Source organism: Spinacia oleracea, chromosome 3, assembly GCF_020520425.1.
Source record: "Spinacia oleracea cultivar Varoflay chromosome 3, BTI_SOV_V1, whole genome shotgun sequence".
NCBI classification, from domain to species: domain Eukaryota; kingdom Viridiplantae; phylum Streptophyta; class Magnoliopsida; order Caryophyllales; family Amaranthaceae; genus Spinacia; species Spinacia oleracea.
Window position 1 is genome coordinate 81,661,447 of NC_079489.1, and position 16,584 is coordinate 81,678,030.

Consider the following 16,584-nt stretch of genomic DNA (forward strand, 5'->3'; position numbering starts at 1 on the left):
AATAATCAGCTTTCCAATTGAATTAAATTGTAAAAGTGTCGGTAATTTAGTATATTCCACAGGGCACACCAAAAGTACAATTACTTAACTCCATCTTATACAATAGAGATTACTCCATAGTTCACTAAGATTCAACAAATCATCAACAAATAGTCACATAACATTCGAACTCGTTCACGAATTTTTGTTAAATCGAGTAGAATCACACTCAGATCATGAAACCACTAGTGGAAAAAACCCCTGTTGTAGCCCCCTTGTTGAGGGGGGCATACATAAGCGCGCCTCAATAGCTACTTAGTCAACGCGGGTCAAATATTTTACTATTCTATTGAGGCGGGCTTTTTTGGTGTTCGCTTCTACAGAAGCTGTTGAAGGGGGCTTTCCTTGCCCGCCTCAATAGAGAGAAGCTGTTGAAGGGGGCTTTTAATTGCCCGCCTCAATAGGGTCTCTCTGTTGAAGGGGGCTTTTAATTGCCCGCCTCAATAGGCTACATTAAATTTTAAAAAAATAAAACCACCGCCAAACAGATCGATAAGCTTCTCTTCTCTTCACATCTCGTCGTCGTACTTCACATCTAGCTCTTCCAACGCATACCTATCCTCACCGCGCGACTCCACCACCACCATAACCACCACCACCACCTTCCTCACCGCGCGGCTCCACCACCACCATCTGAAGGAGAGTTTCCCCACCGTCGTCTTTCCTACCTTCGTGCGACTCCATCTGTTTCACACAATCGATTTGTGAAGCTAGGTTAGTTTTTATTTGCAATTATTTGGGTAATAATCCTCTTTTTTCTCGTGCATTTTCCACTTCATTTCATTTTTGTTTGATTTCCCTTGTTCATCGACCTAATTGCCCCTGTTTGTTGTTTGAATTCCTGTTTGAATTCCTGTTTGTGGATGGGTAAGGGGGAGAGCCTTCCCTCTTCATATCCTTTATTATGAATTAAGATATCTAAGGACATGATACAGTACTAAAAAAAGCTAGGGCAAAATTGCTCAAAAATCCAATTTATTAAACAGAAGGTAACAACTTCCCAGGTGATGCTAGAGCATTTATAGCAAGTCTTAAACAGACTTCAATTATCCTTAAACTTCCTCACGTAGCTTCAAATAAAGAAAAAGGATAGTTTTTGTTTTTTGATTTCTAGTTAGGTTGATTTTTGTTGTCCTTCGTGCACTTTATAGGCTTGAGTTGACTGAGTATTATTTGAGGCATAGATTACATGGCACATTGGCCATTATCTTTGCTCATTGGCTCATCTGTTTTTTGTTTGAATTCCTGCTTGAATTTCATTTTTGTTTGAATTTCTCGTGCTAGGTTAGTTTTCTGTTTTGGATTACATGGCTTTTGGTGAAATGCCATTTGATTTAATGTCTGGCTTTTGGCATTGGACAGACTACTAAAGAGACTTAAGTACCCAGGAGCGACTGAATTTGGGGTGGATTTGTCTCAGGCCAACATCTCAATTCAACTTGATGTTGGGAAGGGAGGAAATAGTGGCTCAAATGCTATAGCACCCGTTGTAGAGGTAGGTTATGAGGTTCTCTGATACTTTCTTTTGTTTATGAGGTAGCACCTTTCTTTTGTTTATCACTATTCTCTGATACTTAGAGCTGACTGACTGTCTGCCAGATTGCCTTGATATTATGCTAAAATGACATCTACGAGGTTACTTGTATATGACTTGGTGGTAATAAACCTGGCCTTCACTGGATTATTTACTTCAAGATTTCTTATTGGACCTGTATTGTACTTGAAAAAAGGTAGTCAGAGTTTGAGGATATCGCTAGATTGATCTGATTTTAGCTGAATGAATATGAAGTCAACCGAATTAACCCGAACAGAACCCAATCCAAGTGAATACGTTGCCTTTTTTCTGCTACCCTGTTAGTGTTTCAAAGTGTATTCTCCCAATTCCGCTAACCTAATGTGCAAATGGGTTTATTTACACTGAATGCGGGTTTCGTAACTAATTTAAAACCTAAACATGAGCATCGATGGGATCTATTGATTGAGTACTGGAGGATGGTTTTTACTGATATTTTATCTTTGGATAAGATTGCATCATTAGAGAACAAAGATCTTATGCCAAGCTAGTTTATACTTAAATCGATTTTAGTTTATTCCTGTGAAATCTTATGTGAAGCTAATAAATGTTAATGTTGACACATATTCCTGTTTTGTTTGGTTTTAAAATTGAGATGAGGTCTTACCATTTTTCTGATGTATAGTTCTTGTGTCAAAATTAAGAATTTGTGGCTTGATTTATCTAATTCTGTGTAAAACCTTGTGTTATTAGAAATGAGTCGTCGTTGGATGTACGGTGACCATACTACGGTGGAATACTTGAGTGGGGTTGAGGAGTTCCTTAGATGTGCTTTAGCACACCAACGGAATACGAAAGCCGCAAAGATCTATTGTCCTTGCCGTGATTGTAACAATGTAAGGCGGTTAGGTGATATTGATGAAATTGAGGATCATTTATTTCGTCGTGGGTTTAAGCAAGATTACCATGTCTGGTTTTGGCATGGTGAGAAAATACTTGATCGTCCAAGTTCTAGTGTGAATGAATTTGATGTTCTGACAGAGAGTGATGAGAGTGATGAGAGTGATTCTGATATTTCTGAGAATAATGAGATGGATGATGATGAGCAAGAAGATAATGAAATAAATGAAATGATGGATGCGGTGAAAGATCACTTGAATGGACGACCTCACATACTCGAGCAGGTATTAAAGGCTGCTGAGACGCCTTTGTACCCTGGGTGTACAAAATTCAAATTGTTAGAATGTGTGGCATCACTTTCCAACTTGAAAGCGGAGAGTGGTTGGACCGAAGAAAGTTTCACGAAATTATTGAAACGACTAGGTCTTTGGTTTCCCGATGGCAATGACATTCCCACCTCTGCCTATTATGCCAACAAATTGACGAATCCCTTAGGCTTAGAGGCCGTCAAGATAGATGCTTGCCCAAATGATTGTATTCTTTACAGAAAAGAGTATGAAAATTTGGATAAGTGTCCAACGTGTTCTATGTCGCGTTACAAGCGTAAAGGGGCCAATTCAGCTAAGAGGGGACCGCCCGCCAAGGTATTGTGGTATCTTCCGATCATACCTAGGTTTGAGCGCTTGTTCTCCGTAAAGAAGAATGCTAAGTATCTGAGGTGGCATGCGGAAGGGAGGAAGAAAGATGAATTCCTTAGACATCCGGCTGATTCTCCTCAATGGAGAACTATTGATAAGAAGTATCCTGAATTTGGCAAGGAGGTTAGAAATCTGAGACTTGCTCTATGTACAGATGGGATGAATCCATACGGCTCTCTGAGTAGTCAGCATAGCACTTGGCCGGTTCTTCTTGCAATTTACAATCTTCCTCCATGGTTGTGTATGAAACGCAAGTATATCATGTTGTCACTCCTCATCTCAGGGCCTAAGCAGCCAGGACATGATATAGATGTGTATCTCGCTCCACTCATTGATGATTTGAAATTGTTGTGGAATGAAGGTGTTCCAATGTTCGATGCTCACACCAACTCAAACTTTACATTGCGGGCAATGGTTTTCTGTACCATAAATGATTTTCCGGCCTATGGAAACTTGTCTGGGTACAAAACCAAAGGAGAACAAGCATGCCCTATATGTGAAGAGGACATGAAGCCCACACGGTTGGATCATTTCAAGAAAAATATCTACCCAGATTTCAGGAAGCACCTTAGTCGATATCATCCTTATCGTAAGAAGAAGAAGGAATTCAATGGGTTCACCGAGGAAGGAGTAGCTCGTACACCTTTGACAGGATCACAAGTTTATGAACGTATCAAAAATGTTGAAACCAAATACGGTAAGTGCTTCAAGTCCAAGTCTAAAAAGGGTGTTTTATGGAAGAAAGTGTCTCCATTATGGGATCTTCCCTACTGGAAAGATTTGTCGGTTAGGCATTGTCTCGATGTAATGCACATTGAGAAAAATGTGTGCGATGCTATCATCGGGACTTTGCTAAACATACCAGGAAAGACCAAGGACAATGAGAATGTGCGGAAAGATATGAAAAAGAAGAATATTCGACCAGATTTGTGGCCTGTTAAAAAAAAGGATGGTACAAAGACCTTTCTGCCTCCAGCGTGTTACACAATGTCGAGAAAGGAGAAGAAGAAGTTTTGTGAGTGCTTACATGGCATTAAGGTTCCCTCGGGATATTCGTCGAATGTTAAGCGCCTAGTGTCTCTCTCGGACCTTAAGTTGATTGGTATGAAGTCTCATGATTGTCATGCACTGATTAATGTATTTTTGCCAATTGCACTTCGTGGGATATTGCCGAAACACGTGAGACATGTTATAACAAAACTTTGTTTGTTTTTCAATTCCATATGTGCTAAGGTGATTGATCCGGAGACTTTGGATGCTTTGCACAATGATGTTGTTGAAACTCTATGTCGATTTGAAATGTATTTTCCGCCTTCTTTCTTTGATATAATGGTGCATTTGATTGTCCATTTAGTTCGCGAAGTCAAGTTATGTGGTCCGATGTTCTTAAGATGGATGTATCCTTTTGAGAGATTTTTTAAGACTTTAAAGGACAAAGCAAGGAATCCGGCTAATCCAGAGGGTAGTATCATTCGGGGAGTCCTTAAAGAAGAGATTTCTGGATATCTAGCTGAGTTTTTGTCAAGCCTTGAACCAATAGGACTTCCAAAATCTCGACATGTTGGTAGGCTCGCAGGGGAGGGAGTAATTGGTAAAAATGTGATATCTCCTCCATCGGAGAGGAAGAAGAAGGCACATCTTTGTGTGTTGCAGCATCTTACAGAGGTTCATCCTTATTTAGAAAAGCATCTGCTTGAATTGCAACATTGTAATCCTAAGTTGAAGGAAAGAGCGTTGATGCGGGAACATAATCGCACATTTATTGAATGGTTTAAGAAGGAAGTTGGAAAGAAACAAGACCATGATGTTTCTGATACGATCAAGTGGTTATCTCGAGGTCCTCGACTATGTGTTCGATCTTTTGAAGGATATGATATCAATGGGTTCACATTCTACACTAGAAGGCAAGATGAAAAGAGTGTAGTGCAAAATAGTGGAGTAAAGGTTGTTGCATCATCTAGGGTCTATGCAAGCGCTAAGGATAAAAGGCCGGTTGATTCAACACAATCATATTATGGTGTTATCGAAGAAATATGGGAGCTTGATTATACCTATTTTGTGATCCCTGTTTTTCGGTGTCAGTGGGCTAACAACCAAAATGGTGTTAAGCGAGATGAAATTTTCCCGGGTTTAACCTTGGTGAACTTTGATCGACTAAGTGACAGTGACGAGCCATTCATTCTAGCATCACTAGCTAAGCAAGTTTTTTATGTGGTTGACAATATTGATCCTAGATGGCGTGTTGTTGCCCAAGGAAAAAGACATATTTTGGGTATTGATGATGTTGTAGATGAAGATGAGTATGATGAGTATGATGACACACCTCCGTTACCAATGGTTGTTCAACCATTGCCAGAAGAGGAGGATGCAAATAATACTAATCATATGCGTACAGATCATACGGAAGGAATATGGGTTACGAATCGTAATTGAAACATACATGTGTAAGTTCGGGCTTCACTTCTGATGCATTGTTGAAGTTTTTGACTTTGTTCTTTCTATTCATATCTGAAAGCCTGTGCGCCTTGGAATTTTTGTTATCTTGACTACTTAAATTTGAATAGTGAAGGATACTTGTGGATATTAATTCATATTTTTTTTCTAAAAATTCAACCCCAATCAATTGCCACTTGTATTGTGAAGAGGAATTGCAGTGATAGTCTCCTACTTTATCCCTCCTATTTAAGTTACTGAGAGTCTGATACTTCTAATAACTTGACTAACTTTATCTGGTTTTTTCGCACAGGTGTAAACTTGGTGAATGTCGTATCCTCTTATGTGAGCCAGGTTCCAAGCACAGGTTGCAGAAATTGCAGTTGAATTTTCCTAGGTTAGTTTTCAGTACATTTTGTCTAATAATATCAATTACCTGTTCTTGTTTGCATGGCTTTGTGATTGGTAACTTAGTTTCTGATGTTTGCTTTCTGGTGGTTGATGATGGATAAGTACATAAAAACCGTTTTGAAGATGACTTTGTTTACAATTTGATACTTTGCTTACAGTATGGTGTAATTTACATGTTTGAAGGTGAAGATTTGAACTCCAGAATCATCAAATTAGACCAGGAATAGAAATCTGAGTGATGTCTAGAAACTGTCCTGTTCCTGAAGTTTCAAAACTTACAAAATTTGTAACTTGTGTCATCCATAACCAGAAAAGAAGCATGAAGTACTGTTTTAGCTTCTCAGTTCTTTCCAATGCAACTTAAATTAAAGAGGCTGATAAGTTCTTTCCAATGCAACTGAAATTCATCAAAATAAACAGAGATTCTTTGGCCAATTGCACTAATCAACTCAGTGAAGTACTGTTTTAGCTTCTCAGTGCACTGATCAGTTCTGTTATGTGCACTGATCTGCACTGCCCAGATCAGAACTGTGCAGATCAGTGGACAAAACTGATCAGAACTGACCAGTTCTGTGCACTGATCTGCACAGTTCTGATCTGAGCTGTGCAGATCAGTGCACAGAACTGATCAGAACTGACCAGTTCTGTGCACTGATCTGCACAGTTCTGATCTGAGCTGTGCAGATCAGTGCACAGAACTGATCAGAACTGACCAGTTCTGTGCACTGATCTGCACAGCTCAGATCAGAACTGTGCAGATCAGTGCACAGAACTGGTCAGTTCTGATCAGTTCTGTGCACTGATCTGCACAGCTCAGATCAGAACTGTGCAGATCAGTGCACAGAACTGGTCAGTTCTGATCAGTTCTGTGCACTGATCTGCACAGCTCAGATCAGAACTGTGCAGATCAGTGCACAGAACTGGTCAGTTCTGATCAGTTCTGTGCATTGATCTGCACAGTTCTGATCTGAGCTGTGCAGATCAGTGCGTAGAACTGGTGAGTTATGATTTTTTTTTGGGTTGTTTTTTTAGGTGAGGTTTGATTTGGGATTGTTTTGCATGTTAGGTGTAATACCATAAGGCCATTATTTTAGGTATAGCTTTGTAAATGGCCAATTGTAGCATTTTGCCCTTAATATAAAAAAACAAGACATAAACAGAGATTCTTTGGCCAATTGCACTAATCAACTCAGTGAAGTACTGTTTTAGCTTCTCAGTGCACTGATCAGTTCTGTTCTGTGCACTGATCTGCACTACCCAGATCAGAACTGTGCAGATCAGTGGACAAAACTGATCAGAACTGTGTAGTTATGTGCACTGATCTGCACAGCTCAGATCCGAACTGTGCAGATCAGTGCACATAACTGGTCAGTTCTGATCAGTTTCTGTGCACTGATCTGCACAGCTCAGATCAGAACTGTGCAGATCAGTGCACAGAACTGGTCAGTTCTGATCAGTTCTGTGCACTGATCTGCACAGCTCAGATCAGAACTGTGCAGATCAGTGCACAGAACTGGTCAGTTCTGATCAGTTCTGTGCATTGATCTACACAGTTCTGATCTGAGCTGTGCAGATCAGTGCGTAGAACTGGTGAGTTATGATTTTTTTTTGGGTTGTTTTTTTAGGTGAGGTTTGATTTGGGATTGTTTTGCATGTTAGGTGTAATACCATAAGGCCATTATTTTAGGTATAGCTTTGTAAATGGCCAATTGTAGCATTTTGCCCTTAATATAAAAAAACAAGACATAATGTATACACAACCTACCCGTTTGTAGGCAGACTTTCATAGTCTTCATTTGAAACATGTATCAATTTTATTATAACTGAAAACTGAGTATTGCTCTCTTTTCTAAGTATTGCTCTCTTTTCTAAGTATTGCTCCCTTTACTAAGTATTGCTCTCTTTTCTTTGTTGCAGGACCGTAGCTACCATGGATGATCATCGTGATAATGAAATACAGAGAATTGATGGAGCTAGTCATCCTACGGGGGAATCACAAGGTACCAACACTAGTAAAAAGACCAAATTCCGTGGTCCGTCAAAAGGAGTTCAAGCCAAAAAGCCTATGCATCTTCAGTATAATCAATATGGAATCCCCGATGGAGAATGGTCAGGAGAATACGGGAAGCAAGTTGGGTCTTGTGCTGCTAGAATTAACATTAATGTGAAAGAATATTCAACGTTAGATGAACACACAAAGAAGGGGTTTTGGGAGGAGACCAAGGTAAACATTGAATAAAAACTTGATTTGTATTCTCCTAGATTATCTATTTGTGTAGCATACGTTTCTAACAATCTCTTATCCATAAAATTAACAGCTTCTGTTCCACATTATTGATGATCCGGCTAAAAGGAGAGAAAAATATTTTCATATGTGTGTGGCGAAACGCTTTGGAGCTTTCAAGTCCAGGTTAACGCGGCGTTGGATAACTAAGAAAGAAAAATGCCGAAACATCAGACAAATGACATGCCTTGGGACATCTACCATCAAATCACAGAGGATGATTGGAAAACATTTGTGATGGAACGAAACAAGCCGGAGATGTTGGTAATAATGAATTTACTTTGCTAGATATTTTTTTATATAATTATATGATTAGTTTGTTGTTGCCATCTTTAAATGTTCGACATGTTCTTTATGTGTTTTTTGACAGGTTCGTAGAGAAAAAGTAAGTAAAAGTGCATTACAAAACAAGCACCCACATCGCACAGGCCAAAAGGGTTATGTTAGAAAGAGACCAGAGTGGATAAATGATGGGCGACTACCGCCAGAGGCAGCTTTGACCCTCTCAAGTGGCTCCTCCTCAGTGACCTCATCACTCACCACAGCGCCAGATAGATTTAAGAAGTTTAGATCAGTAGAGTGGATCTTGGCTCATCAAGTTAAAAACAAAGAGGGAAAGTGGGAATTTGACCCGAATGATAAAGAAGCCGTAAATATTGCTAAGATGGCTGTAAGTGCATATGAAATTTTACGTTCTATATCCTTTTCTTTCCTAATTCCTAGTTCTATTGCTAAGATTGCTTCTCCTTTCCATCATGTATACCATCTAATTTTTACTTTCCTAATTCTTATAGTTGGAGTACATAGAAGAAGAGGGAAAAGGAAATATTTCATTCACCCAGGGAGAAGATGCCCTCACCAAGGCTATGGGAAAAAAGGATCACCGTGGGCGTGTCAAGGCAACAGGTGGAGTTAATGTCGGTTACAAAGTTGCTTTCGGTCCAATAGACCGAAGTAGTAGATGTGGCCATATTGAACCATCACCGGAGGCTATCGAATCAATCAGAGCTTCGGTGAGAAGGGAGTTTGAAGATCAATTAGAGAGAAAGGTGGCGGAGGCCCTCCAAAACCAACTAGCCACATTGAAAGCAACCGGTCAACTATACACCCTCTCTACCCCCGCACTTGATTCTGCTCTTGTAAGTGATGAGTTTGATGTTAACCGTGCACTCGTAACCTGTTGTCCGAGTTCATCGCAGCAACCACGCGAGCTGAAGGTATATATTCTCTATAGTGCATACACTCAAAACACCCCTAGCTAGGTTTTTAATATTGTACTTTGTAGTGATTTCTGAAATTTTGTAAATTTATTTGTGAAGGCCATAACTCCATGTCGTCTTGCCCTTGAGGATAAAGTTTTGGGTAACAAAGTGATAGTGGCAGATGGTATGGCGTACCCATTGGATGGTTCGTTGCACCAACACTTTAGATCGATGAAGCCTAGTCATTATAAGGTCCAAGTTGATTGTATTCACGACGGACATGATGATGACACTCTTCCGGTACCTACTGGAGATGGATTCAATAACTTAGGCAGGGCTCTTGCTAGTTTTGTGCAATGGCCAATTCACTTGGTGATTTTCGAAGAAGACGAGGTATAACTTTTTTATTATTAATTGTCATTCATTGCGTTATGCATCTGTTTAGAATTAGATTCAGAGCCTTGAACTCCTTTGGTTTCTACCTCTGTTTAGGAGTACTCTACTCCACGCCCAACAAAGAAGTCCAGGAGTCAGATTTTTGAAGAGGTGGTTGGTAGCTCCAAAGAGAAGAAAAACGAATTAATTGTCAAAGAGAAGACAACAGAATTAGTTGTCAAAGATAAGACAACAGAATTAATTGTCAAAGAGAAGGCAACACTTGATTTAGGCTCCAAAGAGAAGACAAAACTGAAGTTAACAGCCAAGGTAAACCATATGCTTCCCACTCCCCTGTGCTTCAACACTGAAATCAAAACTGAACTTTTCATGCTAGCTTAACATTATTGTTACAGGAAAATTCATGCTCAAATAAGTTGGAGTCGAAATCGAAGTCGAAGAACTCTAAGAAATCCAAAGAGATGGTAGGTAGTTGTGATCGTAAAACTGAAGAATCAGCCGCCAAAAGTAAGAAGCAAAATTTGGCAGACGACACAATTCAAGGTCTTGGCCCATCATGCAATTATTTGAAGTTTATCATCAATACGGCGCCCGGTGATGTATATAAAAATACTTCAATCCCATTGCCCGCTTCGGTTTGGCATTATGACGAAGATCGACAAACTTATGTAAATGAGGTTGACGTTGAAGAGTTCCTTAGAGGGGCGTGCCTCAACATTTCAGTGATCCAAGTCTATATGATGTAAACTTTTCCATCGATATTTTTGTTTTTGGTTTTGTCAACTATAATAGTTTTTGAAATTTTTGCATTATACATTTACTTTGTAGGTGTTTATTCCACGAACACACCTTTGCATTTGACAACTCTCAGATTGGGTTTGTTTGTCCCGAGGCAATGTCAAGCTCTAGAATCAAGGCCAACCCTCAGGCTGCATCAATGTATTTGAAAGTAGTTTTCAATGCTGAAATTGAAAAGGAGAAGAAGGGTGATCCTAACATTACCAAGTGGTTTTTGATCCCATACCATCAAGAGTAAGTGTTAGAGATTGATCGATATTTGGTAAATAGCTATGTTATTGTTATTTTCATGCATAAGGTTGCAATAACATTTATATATAATGCAGAAATCATTGGATTTTGTACGTGTTAGACCTACGTAGAGGTTGTGCGTATATTTTCGACTCTGCGATAGGTTCCAACCGAGAAAATAGTGCATGGGGAATCTTGTGTTTGTAAGTTACTTTCAATTCTTTTTAAGTTATTTCTTTTCGTGCCGAATCAGATTCATGAAGTTTTACTCAACTTCCAGGGCATACCAAGTGTACAAGTTTAATGATGGGATTTGTCCGAATAGAGCGACTATGCAGGGGTTGAAAGGCTTCCATGTAAAGGTATATCATGCTTACTAATTAGCTTTACTTTTTTTTTGGGTAACTACTTGGATATATAATTTATGATTTATCTCCAAATCAGTGTGCTCAACAAGTCGGCGCCCGCGAGTGTGGCTATTACGTTATGAAGTTCATGCATGAAATAGTCACGTTACACCATAACACTGATGAGCGGTTAGACAATGTTCGTTCTTTTACCATATGTTAGTTGAACTACTAATACTAGTACTTTTACGTAGTAGAATTCTTAATTTACAAGTAGCATTACTTATCATGTTACTTATTTCAGGCTTACACTCCAAGAAATGCGCCTTATACCGATGAGGAAATAGATGTGGTTCGTGAGCAATGGGCTAAGTTTTTTACAACCGAGTATTTATTTACTTAGGTTGTTTAGACACAAAGATGGAAGCGTTTATATCTTCATGGATTTGGTAAAGTTCTTTAATTTTTCCATAATTACAAGTCTGCTGGATTTGCTAATTTATTGCTTTGAATACTAATCTGCTGGTCTTGCTGCTGCTGCATGTGAATTCTGATCTGGTGGTCTTTAGAATTTCACTTCCATCTGTGTGTTTCTCCTCTGTTTGCTTCTGTTGCTGCTCTGTATGTTATTGTTTCTACTCATTCGAATCTATTTATGCACATTTAAGGCTCATTAGGTCGTTATAGGTCATGTACGTTTAGAGCTAAAATGACATTTCCGCTCCCAACTTTGAACTAAAGAACCTAAGGACTCATTTGATTCTTATTACATGACTAATATTCATAGTTTTAACTTTCTAAAACTCATTCGAATCTATTTATGCACATTTAAGGCTCATTAGGTCGTTATAGGTCATGTTTAGAGCTAAAATGACATTTCCGCTCCCAACTTTGAACTAAAGAACCTAAGGACTCATTTGATTCTTATTACATGTCTAATATACATAGTTTTAACTTTCTAAAACTCATTCGAATCTATTTATGCACATTTAAGGCTCATTAGGTCGTTATAGGTCATGTTTAGAGCTAAAATGACATTTCCGCTCCCAACTTTGAACTAAAGAACCTAAGGACTCATTTGATTCTTATTACATGTCTAATATACATAGTTTTAACTTTCTAAAACTCATTCGAATCTATTTATGCACATTTAAGGCTCATTAGGTCGTTATAGGTCATGTTTAGAGCTAAAATGACATTTCCGCTCCCAACTTTGAACTAAAGAACCTAAGGACTCATTTGATTCTTATTACATGACTAATATACATAGTTTTAACTTTCTAAAACTCATTCGAATCTATTTATGCACATTTAAGGCTCATTAGGTCGTTATAGGTCATGTTTAGAGCTAAAATGACATTTCCGCTCCCAACTTTGAACTAAAGAACCTAAGGACTCATTTGATTCTTATTACATGACTAATATGCATAGTTTTAATTTTCTAAAACTCATTCGAATCTATTTATGCACATTTAAGGCTCATTAGGTCGTTATAGGTCATGTTTAGAGCTAAAATGACATTTCCGCTCCCAACTTTGAACTAAAGAACCTAAGGACTCATTTGATTCTTATTACATGACTAATATGCATAGTTTTAACTTTCTAAAACTCATTCGAATCTATTTATGCACATTTAAGGCTCATTAGGTCGTTATAGGTCATGTTTAGAGCTAAAATGACATTTCCGCTCCCAACTTTGAACTAAAAAACCTAAGGACTCATTTGATTCTTATTGCATGATTAATATGCATAGTTTTAACTTTCTAAAACTCATTCGAATCTATTTATGCACATTTAAGGCTCATTAGGTCGTTATAGGTCATGTTTAGAGCTAAAATGACATTTCCGCTCCCAACTTTGAACTAAAGAACCTAAGGACTCATTTGATTCTTATTACATGACTAATATACATAGTTTTAACTTTCTAAAACTCATTCGAATCTATTTATGCACATTTAAGGCTCATTAGGTCGTTATAGGTCATGTTTAGAGCTAAAATGACATTTCCGCTCCCAACTTTGAACTAAAAAACCTAAGGACTCATTTGATTCTTATTACATGACTAATATACATAGTTTTAACTTTCTAAAACTCATTCGAATCTATTTATGCACATTTAAGGCTCATTAGGTCGTTATAGGTCATGTTTAGAGCTAAAATGACATTTCCGCTCCCAACTTTGAACTAAAGAACCTAAGGACTCATTTGATTCTTATTACATGACTAATATACATAGTTTTAACTTTCTAAAACTCATTCTAATCTACGTATGCACATTTAAGGCTCATTGGGTCGTTATAGGTCAACAACGTACTTAATTATCTCTATAGTCTGCAACTATATCTTTTAATTTTATGCTTCAATGGAATGTAAAGACAATATCGTGAGTGTAAACTTTGGTACTCATATATATTTTCCTTCCATGCAACTTGCAGGCTAGGGATCGAGTCGATTGGAAGAAAGTCAACACGACCTTACTTAAGGTTTGTAATGCATGATCTAAAGGGACCTAAGTGGCTGGATTAGAGACATTTGTTAGATTAGCTCTCTAGCCTTTTGTCTTTAGTTGTTAATATTAGTTGTAATTTGTTAGACTAGCTAGGTGTTTAAAAATTGTAAACATACGTACTATATATACGCTTTGCTTTGTTGGGTTAATATAAATGAAGTTAATGTAATGATTTATTTATCAAAGATAAGCAGATTCATACCTTTGCTATTTTGGTGTTGATTGGGTACAGGTTTCAATACTCAATGGAGTATATATCTAGTTGTGGTTATTGCCGCCTATTTTATATTTTAAAAGAATTTGGAAAAAAAAAATTAATGTTGTTGAAGGGGGCTTTTAATGTACGCCTCAACAACATATGAATTTATGGCGCCAATGTACAGGTATTGGCGCAAAAATAAGGACCTGTTGAGGGGGGCATTTAAGAAGTGAGCCTCAACAGAGGAGGCTGTTGAGGCAGGCTTCTTAAATGCCCCCCTCAACAGGTCCTTATTTTTCGCGTTTCTGTAGAGGTTGTTGAGGCGGGCTTTTGAAAGCCCCCCACAACAGATCACCTGTTGAGGCGAACAAAGCCCGCCTCAACAGATCACTGAGCTGTTGAAGCTACGTCTGTCGCAGCGGGCCTTGTTCGCCTCAATAAACCCAAAAAGCCCCCCTCAACAGGTATTTTTTCCTCTGCCGCAGGCGAAGCACAACTCGTACACTGCAGCTATGGGAATCAAGCATGTTGGAGAATGGCTTTGATGTCCTTGTTTAATGTTTTAAAGTTTTAGAGTTTAATACTTTGTAAAACATTATTGGTTAACCATTCACATTAATGAATAGAATTCATTTTTCCATTTAATTTGTGGTTTATTAAATGATGAGTCCCTTCAATTTGACGATATATTCAAGATAGAGTGTCAAGACCAGTGCTGTGACTAAGAAATGTCTATCAAGTGAACTTGAATGTCAAAAGTTGAAAATGGTCCCTGGTCGGAGTTTTCTATAAAGATGGACGCATAGAAAACGTTAGACAACTAGAATGCAAGATGACCAGTAGTTATGTTTCTTGAACTATGTGGACATGGCAATGTCGAAATGATTTGCATAGATACTTACTTTGGGAAGAATAGTATCGGAAAAACCTATGAAACTTTACTGTAAGAGATGAAAATCTGTCACAAGTAAATTTCATTAAAATTATTAGACACTAATCCTCAATACCTGAGTGATTTAAGATTACTTGTTTGAAAACTGGTTACTTTGACGTTGTCAACCGTCGCACCGTAAAAGGAGGCTATAAAGGCAACGCTCGGGTAATCACCTATCAAACGAAGTCTAATCTCAAGATCGCAAGATTGGGATTGTCCTCCCATAAATCGGGATAAGATGCTGAAAGTTGTACAAGGCCACTCGGAGAGCTAGAAACTGTAAAATGCATGGCCGTGCTCAGATGAATCATAGGCTATGATTATCTGTTTATTTGATCAGTTGAACTCTGAAACCGAGAAACACCTCTGGACATAATAAGCATGAAAACTCTTACCTTATGTTCAAGAGCAAGCATTGAGTGACAAAGGAATTAGGAAATGCACACTTGTCCCTAAGGACAAGTGGGAGACTGAAGGAAATAATGCCCTTGGTCCAAGTATGCATTTAATGGTAAGTCTAACTAATGCGGTTCAGTGTTAATTATACAAGTTAATAATTCAGTGAGATCAAGTGAATTGTATGCCTAGCTAGAGGCCGCTTCAGTTCAAGTGGATTAATGATATTAATCCAAAGCTTACTCTTGACTGAACCCGTAGGGTCACACAAATAGTACGTAAACAGATCAAGTATTTAATGGTATTAAATACTCCATCTATGGATATTCGGAATCGACGGATCTTGGTTCCAGTGGGAGCTGAGATCGTCAAAGGCAAATTATGAATACTCCGGAAACGATGATATTGCCGGAAACAGAAATATTGTCAGAATCGGAAATATTATCGAAGTCGGAAAATAATTCCGGAAACGGAAATATTAAATATTTGTTTGAAACGAAAATTTATTCCGGAATCGGAAATATTAAATATTGTTCGCATCGGAAATGAATTCCGGAATCGGAAAATTAATCGGAAGCGCGACGTACGAAATAAACATCGGACGAGCTTGCTAGACGCAAGGCCTAGCACGAAGCTAGGCCCAACGCCTAGCGAAGCCCGCGCGACCAAGCAAGCAAGCCCAGCCAAGCGATGAGCAAGGCCAGGCCCGCGAAGCAAGGCCAGCGAGTTGCGTGCCCCTCGTGGGCGGCGAGCAGTTGCTGGGCCAAGGCTCAGCGCGCACGCGCGCACGGCGCCCTTCGTGGGCTGCTGTGCGTGTGTGTTTTTGTGCTTGTGTACGAAACCTTGATCGATTAGGATTCGTTTAAGATTAAATTCCTAAATCTACTAGAATTTAATTAGTTGAATTTAAGTTAAATTCAGATTAGTTAAATAGTTTCCTAGTAGGATTCTAATATCCGATTCGAATACCCTATAAATAGGTGATCATAGTTCACAATTTATAACGAGTAATTCAAGTATTCATTCAAGTTTTAGGCTTAAAACTCAGACTTTTATTTGTCATCAAAACAGAAAATTTCATAGTACCTTTGGCGCAATTCTAGTTAATTAAACCTAAGGCGGATCCGAGCGTGCTGTGGACTATCTACGAAGGGACGACATTTAGAGTCCTAGACTTGTTCTTGTTCGGTTCGCGCGCAGTTAGGGAGGGCACGCTACAAAGAGTATGCATCCTAAATTATGCTAATTGTTATGTGGCAATTAATTTGGATTCCTGGCTTTATGGTTTTTCCGC

The 16,584-nt window shown here is 38.6% G+C and overlaps 2 protein-coding genes and 1 long non-coding RNA gene across 5 annotated transcripts; all 3 read left to right on the forward strand.

Moving 5' to 3' along the window:
* The first annotated feature begins 228 nt into the window (after positions 1–228).
* LOC110785292 (uncharacterized) lies at positions 229–2,552 on the forward strand. The gene is made up of 3 exons (XR_008929518.1): positions 229–753; positions 1,402–1,534; positions 2,306–2,552. It is a non-coding gene; the product is annotated as an uncharacterized lncRNA (long non-coding RNA).
* A 5,885-nt stretch (positions 2,553–8,437) lies between these two features.
* LOC130469814 (uncharacterized) lies at positions 8,438–10,257 on the forward strand. The gene is made up of 5 exons (XM_056839304.1): positions 8,438–8,542; positions 8,649–8,948; positions 9,073–9,495; positions 9,598–9,873; positions 9,973–10,257. The coding sequence occupies exons 1-5, from the start codon at positions 8,438–8,440 to the stop codon at positions 10,255–10,257; spliced, it is 1,389 nt and encodes a 462-aa protein (XP_056695282.1).
* Positions 10,258–10,278: 21 nt separating this feature from the next.
* LOC130459062 (uncharacterized) lies at positions 10,279–11,873 on the forward strand. Of its 3 annotated transcripts, none has more exons than XM_022007406.2 (6): positions 10,279–10,618; positions 10,705–10,908; positions 11,001–11,108; positions 11,186–11,267; positions 11,350–11,441; positions 11,557–11,873. In XM_022007406.2, the coding sequence occupies exons 1-6, from the start codon at positions 10,338–10,340 to the stop codon at positions 11,597–11,599; spliced, it is 810 nt and encodes a 269-aa protein (XP_021863098.1). In that variant the 5' UTR covers positions 10,279–10,337; the 3' UTR covers positions 11,600–11,873. The 3 variants fall into 3 exon arrangements, with proteins under 3 accessions (XP_021863098.1, XP_056694090.1, XP_056694091.1); XM_056838112.1 differs by having other exon boundaries at positions 10,313–10,618; positions 11,350–11,451; positions 11,557–11,847; XM_056838113.1 differs by lacking the exon at positions 11,001–11,108 and having other exon boundaries at positions 10,313–10,618; positions 11,350–11,451; positions 11,557–11,849.
* The last annotated feature ends 4,711 nt before the right edge of the window (positions 11,874–16,584 follow it).

Excerpts from the sequence above, each read along its gene's own strand:
- LOC130469814 (XM_056839304.1), top strand. The coding sequence starts at position 8,438 with ATGCCGAAACATCAGACAAATGACATGCCTTGGGACATCTACCATCAA. Across the intron at positions 8,543-8,648 it reads GAAACAAGCCGGAGATGTTG|GTTCGTAGAGAAAAAGTAAG; the intron begins GTAATAATGAAT and ends GTTTTTTGACAG. Across the intron at positions 9,874-9,972 it reads TGATTTTCGAAGAAGACGAG|GAGTACTCTACTCCACGCCC; the intron begins GTATAACTTTTT and ends ACCTCTGTTTAG.
- LOC130459062 (XM_056838112.1), top strand. The coding sequence starts at position 10,338 with ATGGTAGGTAGTTGTGATCGTAAAACTGAAGAATCAGCCGCCAAAAGT. Across the intron at positions 10,909-11,000 it reads TTGATCCCATACCATCAAGA|AAATCATTGGATTTTGTACG; the intron begins GTAAGTGTTAGA and ends TATATAATGCAG. Across the intron at positions 11,268-11,349 it reads TGAAAGGCTTCCATGTAAAG|TGTGCTCAACAAGTCGGCGC; the intron begins GTATATCATGCT and ends TCTCCAAATCAG.